Below are 13,271 nucleotides of genomic sequence, written 5' to 3'. Positions count from 1 at the left end.
ATATAGTGACAATAAAGGAATTGGCTCAAAGGATTATGATACTGAAAAAGCCAGACTTAGGACTAAGTCAATGCTTTAAGTTCCAGTCTGAGTGAAAGCTCACAGAATTCTTTTGTAGCTTTTTCATTCCATTCCAGCCTTCAGTGAATTGGATAAGGCCCACCTACATTGGAGAGGGCAACCTTTTTTAGTCAGTATACAGGTTCAAGTGTTACTGTCATTGAGAAGCACTCACAAAGACATAGCTAGAAATAATGTTTAAGAAAATATCTGGGCAACATATTGCCCAGTTAAGTTGCCACCCTGGTACACACGTATCATATAGTACTTCACTGCTTATGTTTGAATTATTTTCAAATAGAATCACCCTTTCCAAACTAAATCGGGAAGTTTTCAAGAGTATGGGAAAACTCATACTCATCTTGGTATTCCCAGGGCAAGATAATGTCCAACACACAAGTGTCAATTCTGAAGAATTGATGCCAAGTATTAATGTTTACAGAATAAGGGTTTATTTATTTATTTGTTTGTTTATTTATTGGTCCTTTTTGAGGCAGGATCTCCTTGTAGCCCCAGCTAGCCTGGAACTCCCTATGTAAATTGGGCTGGCCTTAAACTCACAGAGATCTGCCTGCCTCTGCCTCCCAAGTGCTGGGAGTAAAGATGTGTGCCACCACACCCGGCAGGTTTATTTTTTTTTACTCACTGCTCTAACCTTAGCACCTCCATCAGTATCTGATGCACAGTAAATGCTTAATCCTTCTATGGATGGATAAAATATTGATACCTACTCAAGCACTTTGGAAACATTTTTGTAAGAGCAATTGATAAGTTAATTTCAAAGCTTTCAGAGCATTTCTTCTCTAAATAGGTGTTAATAAAATCTTCCATAGAAAGTTTAACAATTGTAATTATGATTTGTGGGCCAGATAGTCTCAGTCAGAAATACAAGTCTGATGTTAAACATGAAAGTAGCAGTAAGCAATATGCAAATGAATCAGTGTGGCTGTGGTCCAATAAAACTTTATTTACAAAAATAGACAATGGGCCAGATTTGGCTTGCAAACTAGTTTGCTGGCAGTGTAGTTCTTCATCAACTCAATTGGTACAGTATTATATATGTTTCAAATAGTATTTTTATTTTTTTAATCTTGTGATTATCTTTTCACTAGTATCTTTTCATACTGTCTCTCCTCTCTCTCGGTGAATAAATTACACCTTGTTTGTCTACATAGGGGCAGCTCACGGCCTGTCATCCATTCTTCAGATGCTCCTTTCTTACCATGAGCACCTTAAGCCCTCGGATCAAGAGCTGGTGTGGCAGAGCGTGGACTTCCTCATGGAACAGGAACAGAATAGCAACTGGCCTCCTGAGCTGGGCGAGACGATTGAAAGAGAAAATGAATTGGTCCACTGGTGCCATGGAGCTCCAGGTCTCTCACATCCCATTGTTTGAAAAGGGGGACCTTTAATCTAGCTGAGATAAAGGGCGTTTATGTTCTCTGATCTGAGGGTATTTCTAATCCTGGGTCATAACTATGAGGGATAAAAAAAATCAAGAAAGTATGAATACAGAAAGAGAGTAACCACGATAATTATTTGTGGATAATATATGTGTACATTTAGAAAACCTAATGGCATCTAACAGAAAGCTGGTAAAACAATAATGGCATTAGAAAGTTACATGATATGGGGCTGACAAAGAATAGACATCATTGTATCTTACCAGTTTTCTCTGCCTCCAACATTTAACTATAGAAGAAACTTCAAATTACGTGCTTCTAAAAGTACCAGGATGTTGTACAGTATGTCCAGGCTAACTGCTGCCAGGTATAATTTGTGCCAATTATTTCTTGCTTTGATCTTTTAAGGAAAAACACAGCAGTTATTTACCATCCTGGAATTTATATTTCTTGTTATGCTCAATACTACCATTTCCCATTCCCTTTAATCATTCTCAGTGATGGTCTCTGGATCTTCTCCAAGCACACCAGGATCCTTGCATTTTGGAGATGTCCCAAATTACATATAGAATATTTTAAAAGGACTCAATGTGCTAGTAAAATCCCTTAATAGAGTGAAAAGATAATCTCCTAAAATGAGTGAATGAGCCTGTTATTTGAGGTAGGTGCCTTGAAGAACAGTTACCCTACCTTTTCTGTATACCAAATGCCATCTGTCTCAGCACTGTGACAGTGTAGATTCATGACATTGGGGAATCCCTTCTCGCTTATCCTTCATATTAAGTGTTTTGAGAAAATTAACCATAGGTGGCTTCAAATCATAATCATTCAGTCTATGTACTCGATGGACTGTCAAAAAGAAACCAACTCACAAATGAAATGGGCTCCATTATTACTGCTCACTCCGACCCTCATCAAGGCATATTATTCTTCCTTTTAAGAGATTCTCTAAAAACAGCATCAAGAGTGGTTATAAAATTGATAATTGCAGGTCAAAGACAGTCAAGACCTCACTGAAGTTAGTAATAATAAATTCCCTTAAAATCTAACATAGGAAATGACCTGCAAAAATAGTTTCATTTGTTTGAAAAAAAATCACATTTTGAGAGTAGATTTATGAACAGCACAGATGGTTTGGGATGACAGACCAATCTTGTATTTAAAAACCTGCCAGTGATAATCCGAAATGTGGACCTTCATTACTGCCTCCTTATTTCTGTCTCTGTTTCCTATTGACTTTCCTTGAGCCTGCCTCTACAGGTGACTGCCTTAGTTATTATGTATGCAATGTAGAAATGTTTCTTGACGCTAGGCTAATAATTCTGGGCTCTAATTGTAGCTCTAGCACTAACCAGCTAAGCGACCTTGAGGAAAGTCACTCTTTTTATCTATGAAATGAACATGTTGATGGAGAGTACTGGATCTCAATATTTTTATCACCATTGACAAATTTTTTACACCTGGACCCCTGACATTCCTATGGGATGTATCTCAGATACTTTTATAAACACCTACATTTATTAATACCTACTGTGGCATAAAGCTTTTTCTCACTAAATAAAGTATTGCAGGAAGACTCATGTGATCCCTTCATAACCTTGATAACTCTGAAATACATGATGGAAGTTATTTGCAAAGTCATTAAAACAAATGCTGTGCTTAAAATAACTTCCCTGCATGTGTCTGGTTACATCACTACTGTGGTAATACTCACGTTGCATTTCCTATACTCTGTGTAAAACACAGGTGTGAGCATTTTAAAAATTCATTTTACAAAGACTCTTGGGTAGGTGACTTTGAATAAAGAACAAAGCTTTAGAAGCACAGGTTGATAACTAAGATTTGAAATGTCTCAGCAAAATGAGACCTCTCAGAATGGACCTGGGTGATGATGTTCCAGTATGTTGACACTACATGTTCTAAGACTAGTTATCGTAAGTCTCTGGAGATCCCACGTTTCAAAGATTTTGTCCCTTTATGAAATAATTTCATTTCCCAGTTTTATTTGGCAAAGTCATACATTGTTACTTGTGTTTCATATCATTGAATACTAATTGAAAATACTAATACATATAATTGAATATTGATACCCAGGAAAAAATGATAATAGTTCCCATTAAAATAAAAGAAGCTTGACATTCCTTCCTTTTAGATTCAGTAGCCCTATGATGATTTCCATTAGGTCAGCTAATACATTTTGATATCTTTCAAGGTCCCTACACATACCATTCTGTGCTCCAGGCCTCAGGAAATAACCTTCTACTCTGGCCAGAACCATAGGATCAATAGCTTTTAAGCTGTCTGGGGTTAATGGCTTGATACAGCAATTAAAGCATCTCAGGCCTTCTTCCTTCCACATCTCTCATCTCTGTCCCCAGCGCCAACTTCTTCTGGGGTGATAAATGAAGTATTTTAGGGTCAGCAGACATGTTTTGTGGCCAAACACTACTCATAGAAAAAGAAAAAAAAATAAGGAATAAAATATAGTTTTTGCCCTTGGGTGGTTTTCGTTATACTAGGGGGATCAGAAATGGAAATGATAGTTTTAATTTGATTTTGTTAAAGTTTTTAGTTTTCTATATGGTGTGATGGGATCCAAGAATAGGAATTCCCTAGTTTGCCTGCAGGTTGAGTTAAAGCTTCCTATAGAGCAGGTGATTCCTGAGGTAAGTTGTGGGAAGAGAAATAGAAAGTATCTACCAAGAATAGCATGGCCACTCAGAAGCATGGATGCACTCAGGTACTTTGGATTTACTGAAATGAAAAGTTAGGGTCAGGGAATGAAGAAGAGGTGAGAAAGCAGAGCAAGAGGTGGGTCACAAAGTGCTTTCTGTACCGTGGTAAGACACCTAGATAATAGTGAGCCATTTAGCTTTTCCTTGGCTGGAGCCCCTCCCTCCCTCCTTAACACACTCTTTCCTAAGGGTCTAGAAGCAGTGCTTACTCTCAGGAGAAACCTACTAGCTCACAGAGTTCTAGGACAGGGAAAATGAGAAAAGCCAAAGAGGAGCGTGGCTTTCACTCTGATTTGGAGGGTTGCTAATAGGTGCAGATTACACCAAAAAAACTGGTTCCAAGGCTGGAGAGATGGCTTAGCGGTTGAGAGCACTGACTACTCTTGGAGAGGACCTGGGTTTGATTCCCAGCACCCACATAACATCTAACAATAGACCATCCATAACTGCAGTTCCAGGGGATCTGATATCATCTTCTTACCTCCACGGGCATTGCATGTCACGGGTGTACTTACATACATACAGGCAGTACACTCATACATAAAATAAAAAATATTTATAAAACTGGCTCTATCTTGAGGCTAGGGAGAAGACCTTTTGTACCACTCTACGGAAGAAATATTTTGAGGACTGAGTACATAATACTGTTTTCCATTTGCCAGTGGGAAAGCCCAGAGGGTTGTTAGCAGCCAGCTGTCACAGGAACTCTGATGGTGTACTGCTGGTAAGCTAAAAAGGAGCTGGGCCTGGCACCTAGTTGATTCTGCCTCATCCTCCAGTATTCAATTCAATGGTGACACTCTTGCTAGTAGGCATTTTGTACTGCCAGCTTTGGGGCAGGGACTCTTCTATGCATTCTTGTAATGCTTATTTCTCCACACATAGCCTAATTAATACCCGCATTTAAGCTCTAAACGCTATTAAAGATAGCAGTCTTTTCAAACCTGTGCCTGCCATATATAGTTCATGTTCAATTAATGTCTAAACATCCACCAAGTTCCATGAAATTGCTCCCGTACTAGCTTCGTTTCCATCTTTCTGACAATGGAACCCAGTCAGAGTTCTCCCGCCCTTAGGTTTCTTCTTACAGCACTGTAGGACACCTTGTCTATAGCAACAATCACATTGTTCCACAAAAATAAAAACCAACCATTGCTCCAGGCGTGGTGGTGCATGCCTTTAATCCCAGCAGAGGCAGGTGGATCTGAGGCCAGCCTGGTCTACATAGTGAGTTCCAGGACAGCTGGGGCTACAGGGAGACCCTGTCTCAAAAAGACCAAAAAAAAAAAAAAAAAAAAAAACAAAAAAAAACCCAAAACCAAACAAACAAACAAACAAAACAAAACAAAAATAACCATTGCATTAAAAAAAACTTCAAGTGGTTCTATATTGGCAACAGTATGAAGTCCAAAAGGCCTAACTGAACTTATAAAACCATCTGTAATGTATACACAATCTTTTTTTCTACCTTACTGGCCTGTTGATTAGGATGCTGCCACACTGACCTTCTTATGGTTTGATTTTCCTTGGCTATGAGCCTCTTAGCCTCTGTGATATTGATACCTAGTATGCTTTCCCTGTCTCATTTTGGGACTGCAGTTTCCAATGCAGCCAACAAAGCCCAGAAAACACCTATTCTCATTCAAGGCCTCCAGTGACTATCTCCTTCAGGAGAATTCACCTATCTGATCCCTCTAGGTTCACTGACAGTATCATTTATCCTATGTCCCAGGAACACTGTGGACACATGTGTTATTTTATATTAGTCACAGTGCCTACATGAAGGGCATAAGTTACCTTTAGCATTTATTTTGGATCCCTTGGTATCAGGACTATGCAGTTTGGGAGACCTAGTCCAAATTAAATATACAATTACATATCTAGAAAAACTATTAAGGTTGTCAAGATAGAAGCAGCAGTTCATTAAACGCAGTGTGGGACCCTTTGAGGGGCATAGATGCCTTGCCCTTGAAACTCATCTTGTACTATGGCCATGCATGCATTAGGTAATAATTGACTACTTTCAAATGAATGGGCACAGTAAATAAATGAGTGCATAATTAAATTAGCTGATTTTTTTTAAAAATCATCTTTTCTTTTTAAAGTTTCTTTTTTTCTCTAAAACTGAAGGTAGATTCCCCTAGATTACAGTGGCTGACTGTAAAGCATTTGCTGAGGGAAGAGCTCATTGCCACGTAAGTGTTGATTGCAGGGAGTGTTAAAGAGTACATTTTCCAAGGATGAAAACATGCCTCTAATACAAATACAAAATTAAAATTAACTCCTCTCAACCATTTTATTTAGCTCATTAATTACTGAACCAAAAAGTTACAGCTGTTTCAAAAGAAAATTTGAAGAGTTGACATATTCATAGGGCATTAAGAATACAGAGATGGATTGCTGCTTAGATGTAAGATGAATTTCTCCTACATACGTCAAGGCAGGTGAATTCATGTTCTCCACGATTGCATGTAAACAATATCTATTACTATGGGTTTTCTTCTAAGAAATATCTGTCTCTATCAAGTTAAGAAATACTTTGGTCAAAGCAATGAGAGGCAGCGAGAATCTTGGTGGGTGAGCTAGTCAAGACACCTACTTCAAGCCCATCATTCTCACTGTTTAATGTAATTTAGGATGCTGCTGGGCATGAAACCCAGTATCTCACACTTGATAGGCAAGCATTATATAACTAAGATAGCTTCTTAGACCTGTTTTGCTATATAGCTAGGAGGAAAGTCAGTATTCAGGGAGAAAAGTGGTCTTATATAACTAATGTTTCTGAATATGGTCATCCAGATCTTGCAACTTGGGGAAAATAACTGTTAATAGCTGTTGTTTCTCTTGTTTCTGCTCTTTTGTAATGGACGCCACCTTTGTTGCAAGTTTCAAAGATACATTTCTTTCCCTGGAACACTGAAGATGGGAAGGACTTGACTTCAAAGTTGGAGTTGAAATCTTGTTGAGGTTGTTGGGGAGTACTGTTATTCTTGGAAAGACTCCTGGGTTTCCTCTTAAGGAAAGGAGTATTTTTATAAATACTTAAGCACTGTCAATTTTGAATTTCTGTGAGGTAATAAATGAGTAAGCTGCGTAGACAGCCCTTCCAAATACCTTTATATGCATAATGTTTGCCAGAGTGTAGGTGCCATTAATATTAACCCGTTTGTAAGTAAAATTATGGATTATTTCAATTAATGATCCTTAATTAAAATGTTTCTCTTTCTCTAGGAGCTAAACTCATAATTAAAACAACTTAAACTAATCACATAAGAAAAAGCACACTCTCATATAGAACATTCTAGTCTTGTTAATGAAAGTATAATTTCTGAAAGCTCACTAATTGGAAATATAGTTGGGGATATAAAAACAAATTAGAAAATGAAGTACCTGAGGTCACATCTTAGACGTATCATGTTAGAATTTCTGTGGTGATTAGATTTATGAGGTGTTCATAGTTTCAGAAATTATACAGTATTAAGCCCTGAAAGTCACCTCTACTGTCTTTGATGTTTTTACAGGAATTGCTTATCTGTTTGCCAAAGCTTATCTCATTTCCAAGAAACCACAGTACCTGGACACATGTATCCGGTGTGGGGAACTCACATGGCAGAAAGGCCTGCTGAAGAAGGGGCCTGGGATTTGTCATGGTGTAGCCGGCAGTGCCTATGTGTTCCTTCTGCTGTACCGCCTTACAGGAAACTCGAAATACATCTACCGTGCCCAAAGGTCAGATATTGTTCTCATATATATACATATATATGGACATATATATGTTAACATTTATTATAAATACATTCTATTATAAATATTATAATATTATATATCATTACAAGTACACATATATATATATATTTGTAAATCTGTTATCTGCTTTTTTGAGACAAGATCTCACATATCCTTAGGCTGGCTTTGCATTCACTTTATAATGAAGGATGACCTTGAACTTCTGATCCTTCTACCTCCCAAGTGCTAGAATCACAGGTGTTCCCCATCGCACCATGCTATGTGGTGTTAGAGACTGAGCCCAGGGCTTCTTGCTTTCTAGGCAAGTTCTCTACGAACCAAGCTACATCCTCAGCCCTATTTTTAAAAACCTTAATCTAATTAATTTTCTAAATAGGTAATACGGTCATCTGGTTTAAAATTGACTTGAAGACACTGTTACCAGTTTCTTGTTTCCCTTCCCAAGTATACTTTCTGTACCTACAAGCAAGCGGGAATATGGAGCAAATTTTGCCCTTTTTTGTACAAATGATACCGCCTTGTTATCTTGCTGATCATGTTAAATCAATACATAAAGGACCTCTTCTATCACTTTTCTTAAACATTCTTACTAAAATAAAAGAATATTTTGCTCCAATGACTTCAAATACTTCTCATTACAAACAATGCTACAATAAATAACTTTTGCATATATATGGATATATCTAAAAGATAAATTTGTACAAATGGAATTGACAGATAATGCTACATCGGTCTTTAATAAAGATAAAAAAGGTATATACAGACATTATTGTTTTTAAAAGTAATGATTCCTTTCTGATAAACTCGATACATTGTGCCAGAAAGACTGTGAATGGACTGAAAATCACCTGGCAGAAAGCTGAGTAGCATGAAGCCAGTATTCGCTTTGAAGGGATTTGGGTCTTGGTTTTTTGTGTAACAGTTAAGTCCTCTAAGCCAGGGGTTTTCTCATGTCCACCCATGTAACTGGATTCACTTGCATCTGAATTGTCCCTTGGTAGTGGACAAAGAATAGTCCCTCTACACTTGTGAGCATTCCCACTTCAAGGAGTATACCTGGGGATCATCATATTGCTTGTGTGACTTTAACTCTTCACATAACTTGTTCTGTGTCTCAGCTTCCTCAGCTATAACATCTGGGAGATAATACCCACTTCTCAGGGGTATTGGCTGCTTTAAATAAGTTAACATGTAAAAATAATTTTAAGTAATGCCCAGTGAATAGTCATTTCAATGTAAGTGTTCACTGTTATTACTTTAAATTTTAGCTTTAGTATTCCAAAGTTTCATCTGTTTGTAACTATATATTCATATCTATATCTAAATGTGTATATTTACATACTTTTGGGGGGTATTGAGCCCAGGACTTTACACATGCTAAGTACACACACTCTACCATTGAACTACATTTCAGCTCTGTATATTTTAATAGGCTCCTGTTATTATACATGTATAAAGGCACTATGTAGATTGTTTTCACTTACAATTTTAGATAAGTAGTATTTAAAGAATGTCCTTCATTTCAGTTTTCATAGATTTAGTTCATTTCTTTATCCAGCTATATAATTATTCCATAAATATGGAATATAATTAATTCAACCAATCTCTAAATAATAGATAACTTGGTATGTATTCGATCTTTACTAATATAAACAAAATTGTTCCAAATATCCAATATGTAGATTTCTATGAAATGGAGGAAGCATTTGTGTAGGAAACAGTTTAGAATTACCATGCATTACTTTTTTTCTCTCTTGGTACTGGAAGCGGAGCACAGCCTCGTGCACACTAGGCAAACACTTTACTGTTCAATACTGTACTTCAGCCCTAAAAATTTAGATTACTTTTGGTGGTCATCGTACTGAGAAAAGTTTCTCAGTTGTTGAAATAGTTGATGTAGAAATACATTAGTACAGTTTTGTGACATTTGTAATTTCCCATATGTGTGATTGTATTCCCAGTGCTTTTCTTTCTTGGAAAGTCATATTAGTATTTTTATTTTTTTCTTGTTTTGTTTGTCCTTTCAGGGAACTGGGTTTTAATCAATGAGTACTATTTATTGAATTTTTCTGCATTTCATGCATCTTTTTAAAATTATTTTTGATTTATCTATTTTTATTTTATGTGTATTGAGTGTCTTGCTTGCATGTATGTAAGTGCCCCTGTATCATGCAAAACCTATGGTGGTCAGAAGAGGGCGTCAGATTTCCTGCAACTGGAGTTACAGTTGTTAGCTGCCTTGTTGGTGCTGGGAATTGAACCCCGGCCCTCTGGAAGAGCAGCCAGTGATCTTAATCGTTGAGCCATCTCTCCAGAGCCCCATTTCATACATCTTAATCATATTTAAGACCCCCTCTCCCATCTGCCCCCTTCCCCCATAGTTCACCCACAGGATTTCATGCACTCTGTCATCTCTGTTAAGGCCTAATGAGTCAAGTTTGTCTAGTCAGATGTCCCTCAGTATTATTTCATCCACTAGAACCTGGTCAGCCTATCCCTTAAAGCATCACCTCCTTAAAGAATATCAACTCTTCCTCACCTAACAGTAATCAGCTGCCAAAAGTTTCTGATCTAAGGTTGGGGCCTCCTGCCCATTTCCCCAGTTTTATGCTGGTATTTGTCTGAGTTTCCATGGGTCTTGGACATGCTGTCACCATTGTTCCAAATTCATATGAGCAAAAGAACTAGTTTTTTTTAATTTTGTTTATTCTTTTTATCTATTTTTGTCTTTTGTGTCCCACTTCACTATCTTCTGCCTTGGTGATTCACTATTCCTTTTCTTTTCTAATATTTTATTATGTTGTTAGCATATAAAGTAATGGGTTTCATTATGACATATTCATATATATGTGCCATTATACTTTTGTAAAATTCATTCTCATCCCCCCATAGCCCTTCCCTGTGCCCCCTCTGCATCACTGTCTGGTTCCTTTCCCCAAGATAGTCCCAGTTCTTCCTTCTGTTTTCTTCTATTTTTTTTTTTTTTTTGGTATTTTTTAGAGCTTGAAAATGTGGAACTGTGGAACTGGTGAGATGGCTCAGAGGCTAAGACCATTTGCTGCTGTTTCAGGGGATCTGGGTTTGGTTTCTAGCACCTACGTGGTGGCTAAAAACCCACTATAACTCCAATTCCAAGACATCTGATGTCCTCTTCTGTCTTCCATGCACATTGAATACATATAGTGCAGTTACACACATGTAGCCAAAACACTCATACACATGAAAAATAAAATTAAGAGTCAGGCATGACGGCAAACACCTTTAATCCCAGCACTCAGAAGGCAGAGGCAGGAAGATCTCTGTGAGAGTAAAGCCAGCCTCGTTTCTATATTGCGTTCCAAGCCAGCTGGGGCTCCAGACAGACCCTGTCTCTAAATTAATGACATAAATAAGTAAACAAACAAACAAAATAATTTTTAAAAATGTGTAGATAGCCTCCTATTATCAATTCATAATAATTCATGAATTGTGAATTTTCTTCTTAGTTCAGTTTTTAACCTAAGCGTTAAGTTTTGGTATATAATGCTCCCAACGTCATTCATTCGTTTTAGTTTTAATAATTACCGTTCAGGCTTCTATTTTGACTAAAAATTGTTTAGGAAAAACCAGTTGGTTAGTTTGATTTGGGGGACATTGGATTTTTGAGACAATCATTTTCACTTTAATATTGACAACATTTTCAGAAATGATAGCACACGATATAGGTAAGAATACAAGGAAATTGCTGCTCCCATATGTTGCTGTGCATTGTTTATAAATTGTGTTTAAAAGCACAGAAAGTGTTCATTATATCATTCATTTTTAAGCAGAAAACCAAGGCATACACACTGTAATAATATGTAGTAAAATAAACCATTGCTTATGGCAAAAAGTCATCAAAGTGAATAAAATTAACTGTAGATTTCTTTTAAAGTGAAGTGGAATGTTTTTCTCTATTTTACAAATATTCTGCCAAAATACATTTACACATTAAGTGGAAATATATTTTTCATTCATCTAATGCTTACTCTATGCTCAGATCCTAATATATATGTGTATATGTGTGCGTATATGTATTAAATCTTTTTTTTAATAATTCTATGTGCTTCTGCAACCTTAGCATTTAAAGGTTGATTTAAGAAAATTTCCAAGGTTATATAATACAAAAATCACATTTGAATATCTGAACTACAAAGCTCTTTCTCTTTTGAGCTATACATGAGGTTTTAGTCTGGAGTTTGTAAGCATGTGTAAGATTACATATCAAAGTGAAATGTTGCATTTCTTTAAATTCTTAATGTGCATAAAAATTCACAGAAGTTTAACAGCAGCGGCAGCTCTACAACCAATCAGTATAATATTCTCATATTAAACTACTTTTGTAGAGAATATAGCAGAATATACTTTCCACCCCTCATTATTTAGAGATGTCAGTACTTATTAAACCATGAATAGATATTGCTACGTAAAGTGCTGATGAAGAATACATTTTACTATGCCACAAGTTTGGTTTTAGTTCTTTTAATTGGATCACCATTTGTAGCTCAGTGTTAAAGCATGCACAAGGTCCTGGGTCTACTCCACAGTATTTAAGAATAAGAAAAGCGAAAAGTATACTAACTGTGCTTTATTATAATTGATTTATTTTGTAATTCCCTGTATTGCATTTTCTATATTTGAAAATGGTTTTGAGGTATACAGAATGCCAAATGATTCATAGCACTAAGAAGATGAAAACCCACTCATAAATGCCATAATTCTGACTTATGACATCATTACACAGATTGAATTAATTCTTAAGATGCCTTATTGTGCTACTGTTTCAAAATGTAAAATCCCATTTAAAATGGCTGCATATTGGAGGAAATAGTTGATAGAAAATTTGTACCATATACAGCTGTAATCTATTTCCTGCTCATTTATTTTAAGCTTCCTCCAGTAATTCCAAGAGCCCTAACAAACATAAAGCAAGTAATTACCCTTTCCAGGACCCCCTGCGTAGCAGCAGTAACCTAAATTTATGACAGTATCAACTCTCAGGCCTCACCACCCTCTGAATTGGTTGCTTCTTATGCTGGGGACAAGGGACACCTCTGTTATTTGAAGATTCTGGTCTTGGAAGGACTGACTCTCTTGAATGGACCTCCCACTTCCCCTGAGGGCCAGCTGTGGTCCTCACTCCACATGTGGTCCTGGGTATCCAGGCCTTGATGTTGGACCTCTCCCATTCCCAAACACCAAAATGTTTTCCATTATTTTTCTATTACTCTTCTACAGCCTCGGTATGCCTTCACTTATGCCCTAATTGAACTTCTAGAGATAAAAGTCACAGTCTCGGATGTTAAAA

General features: G+C 36.9%; 1 protein-coding gene across 1 annotated transcript in view; it reads left to right on the top strand.

Annotated features, from left to right (window-relative positions):
* The window catches only part of Lancl3 (LanC like 3), a 110,781-nt gene that overhangs the window by 94,502 nt on the left and 3,008 nt on the right, over positions 1 to 13,271 (top strand). The window contains exons 3-4 of the mRNA XM_008833052.3: positions 1,236 to 1,433; positions 7,720 to 7,927. Of these exons, the coding sequence (XP_008831274.1) occupies positions 1,236 to 1,433; positions 7,720 to 7,927 (406 nt within the window). The remainder of the gene's footprint in view (positions 1 to 1,235; positions 1,434 to 7,719; positions 7,928 to 13,271) is intronic.

This window comes from Nannospalax galili, unplaced genomic scaffold, assembly GCF_000622305.1.
Source record: "Nannospalax galili isolate Female #2095 unplaced genomic scaffold, S.galili_v1.0 scaffold556, whole genome shotgun sequence".
In the NCBI taxonomy this organism is placed as follows: Eukaryota; Metazoa; Chordata; class Mammalia; order Rodentia; family Spalacidae; genus Nannospalax; species Nannospalax galili.
This window is presented reverse-complemented; position numbering and strand designations above follow the sequence as displayed.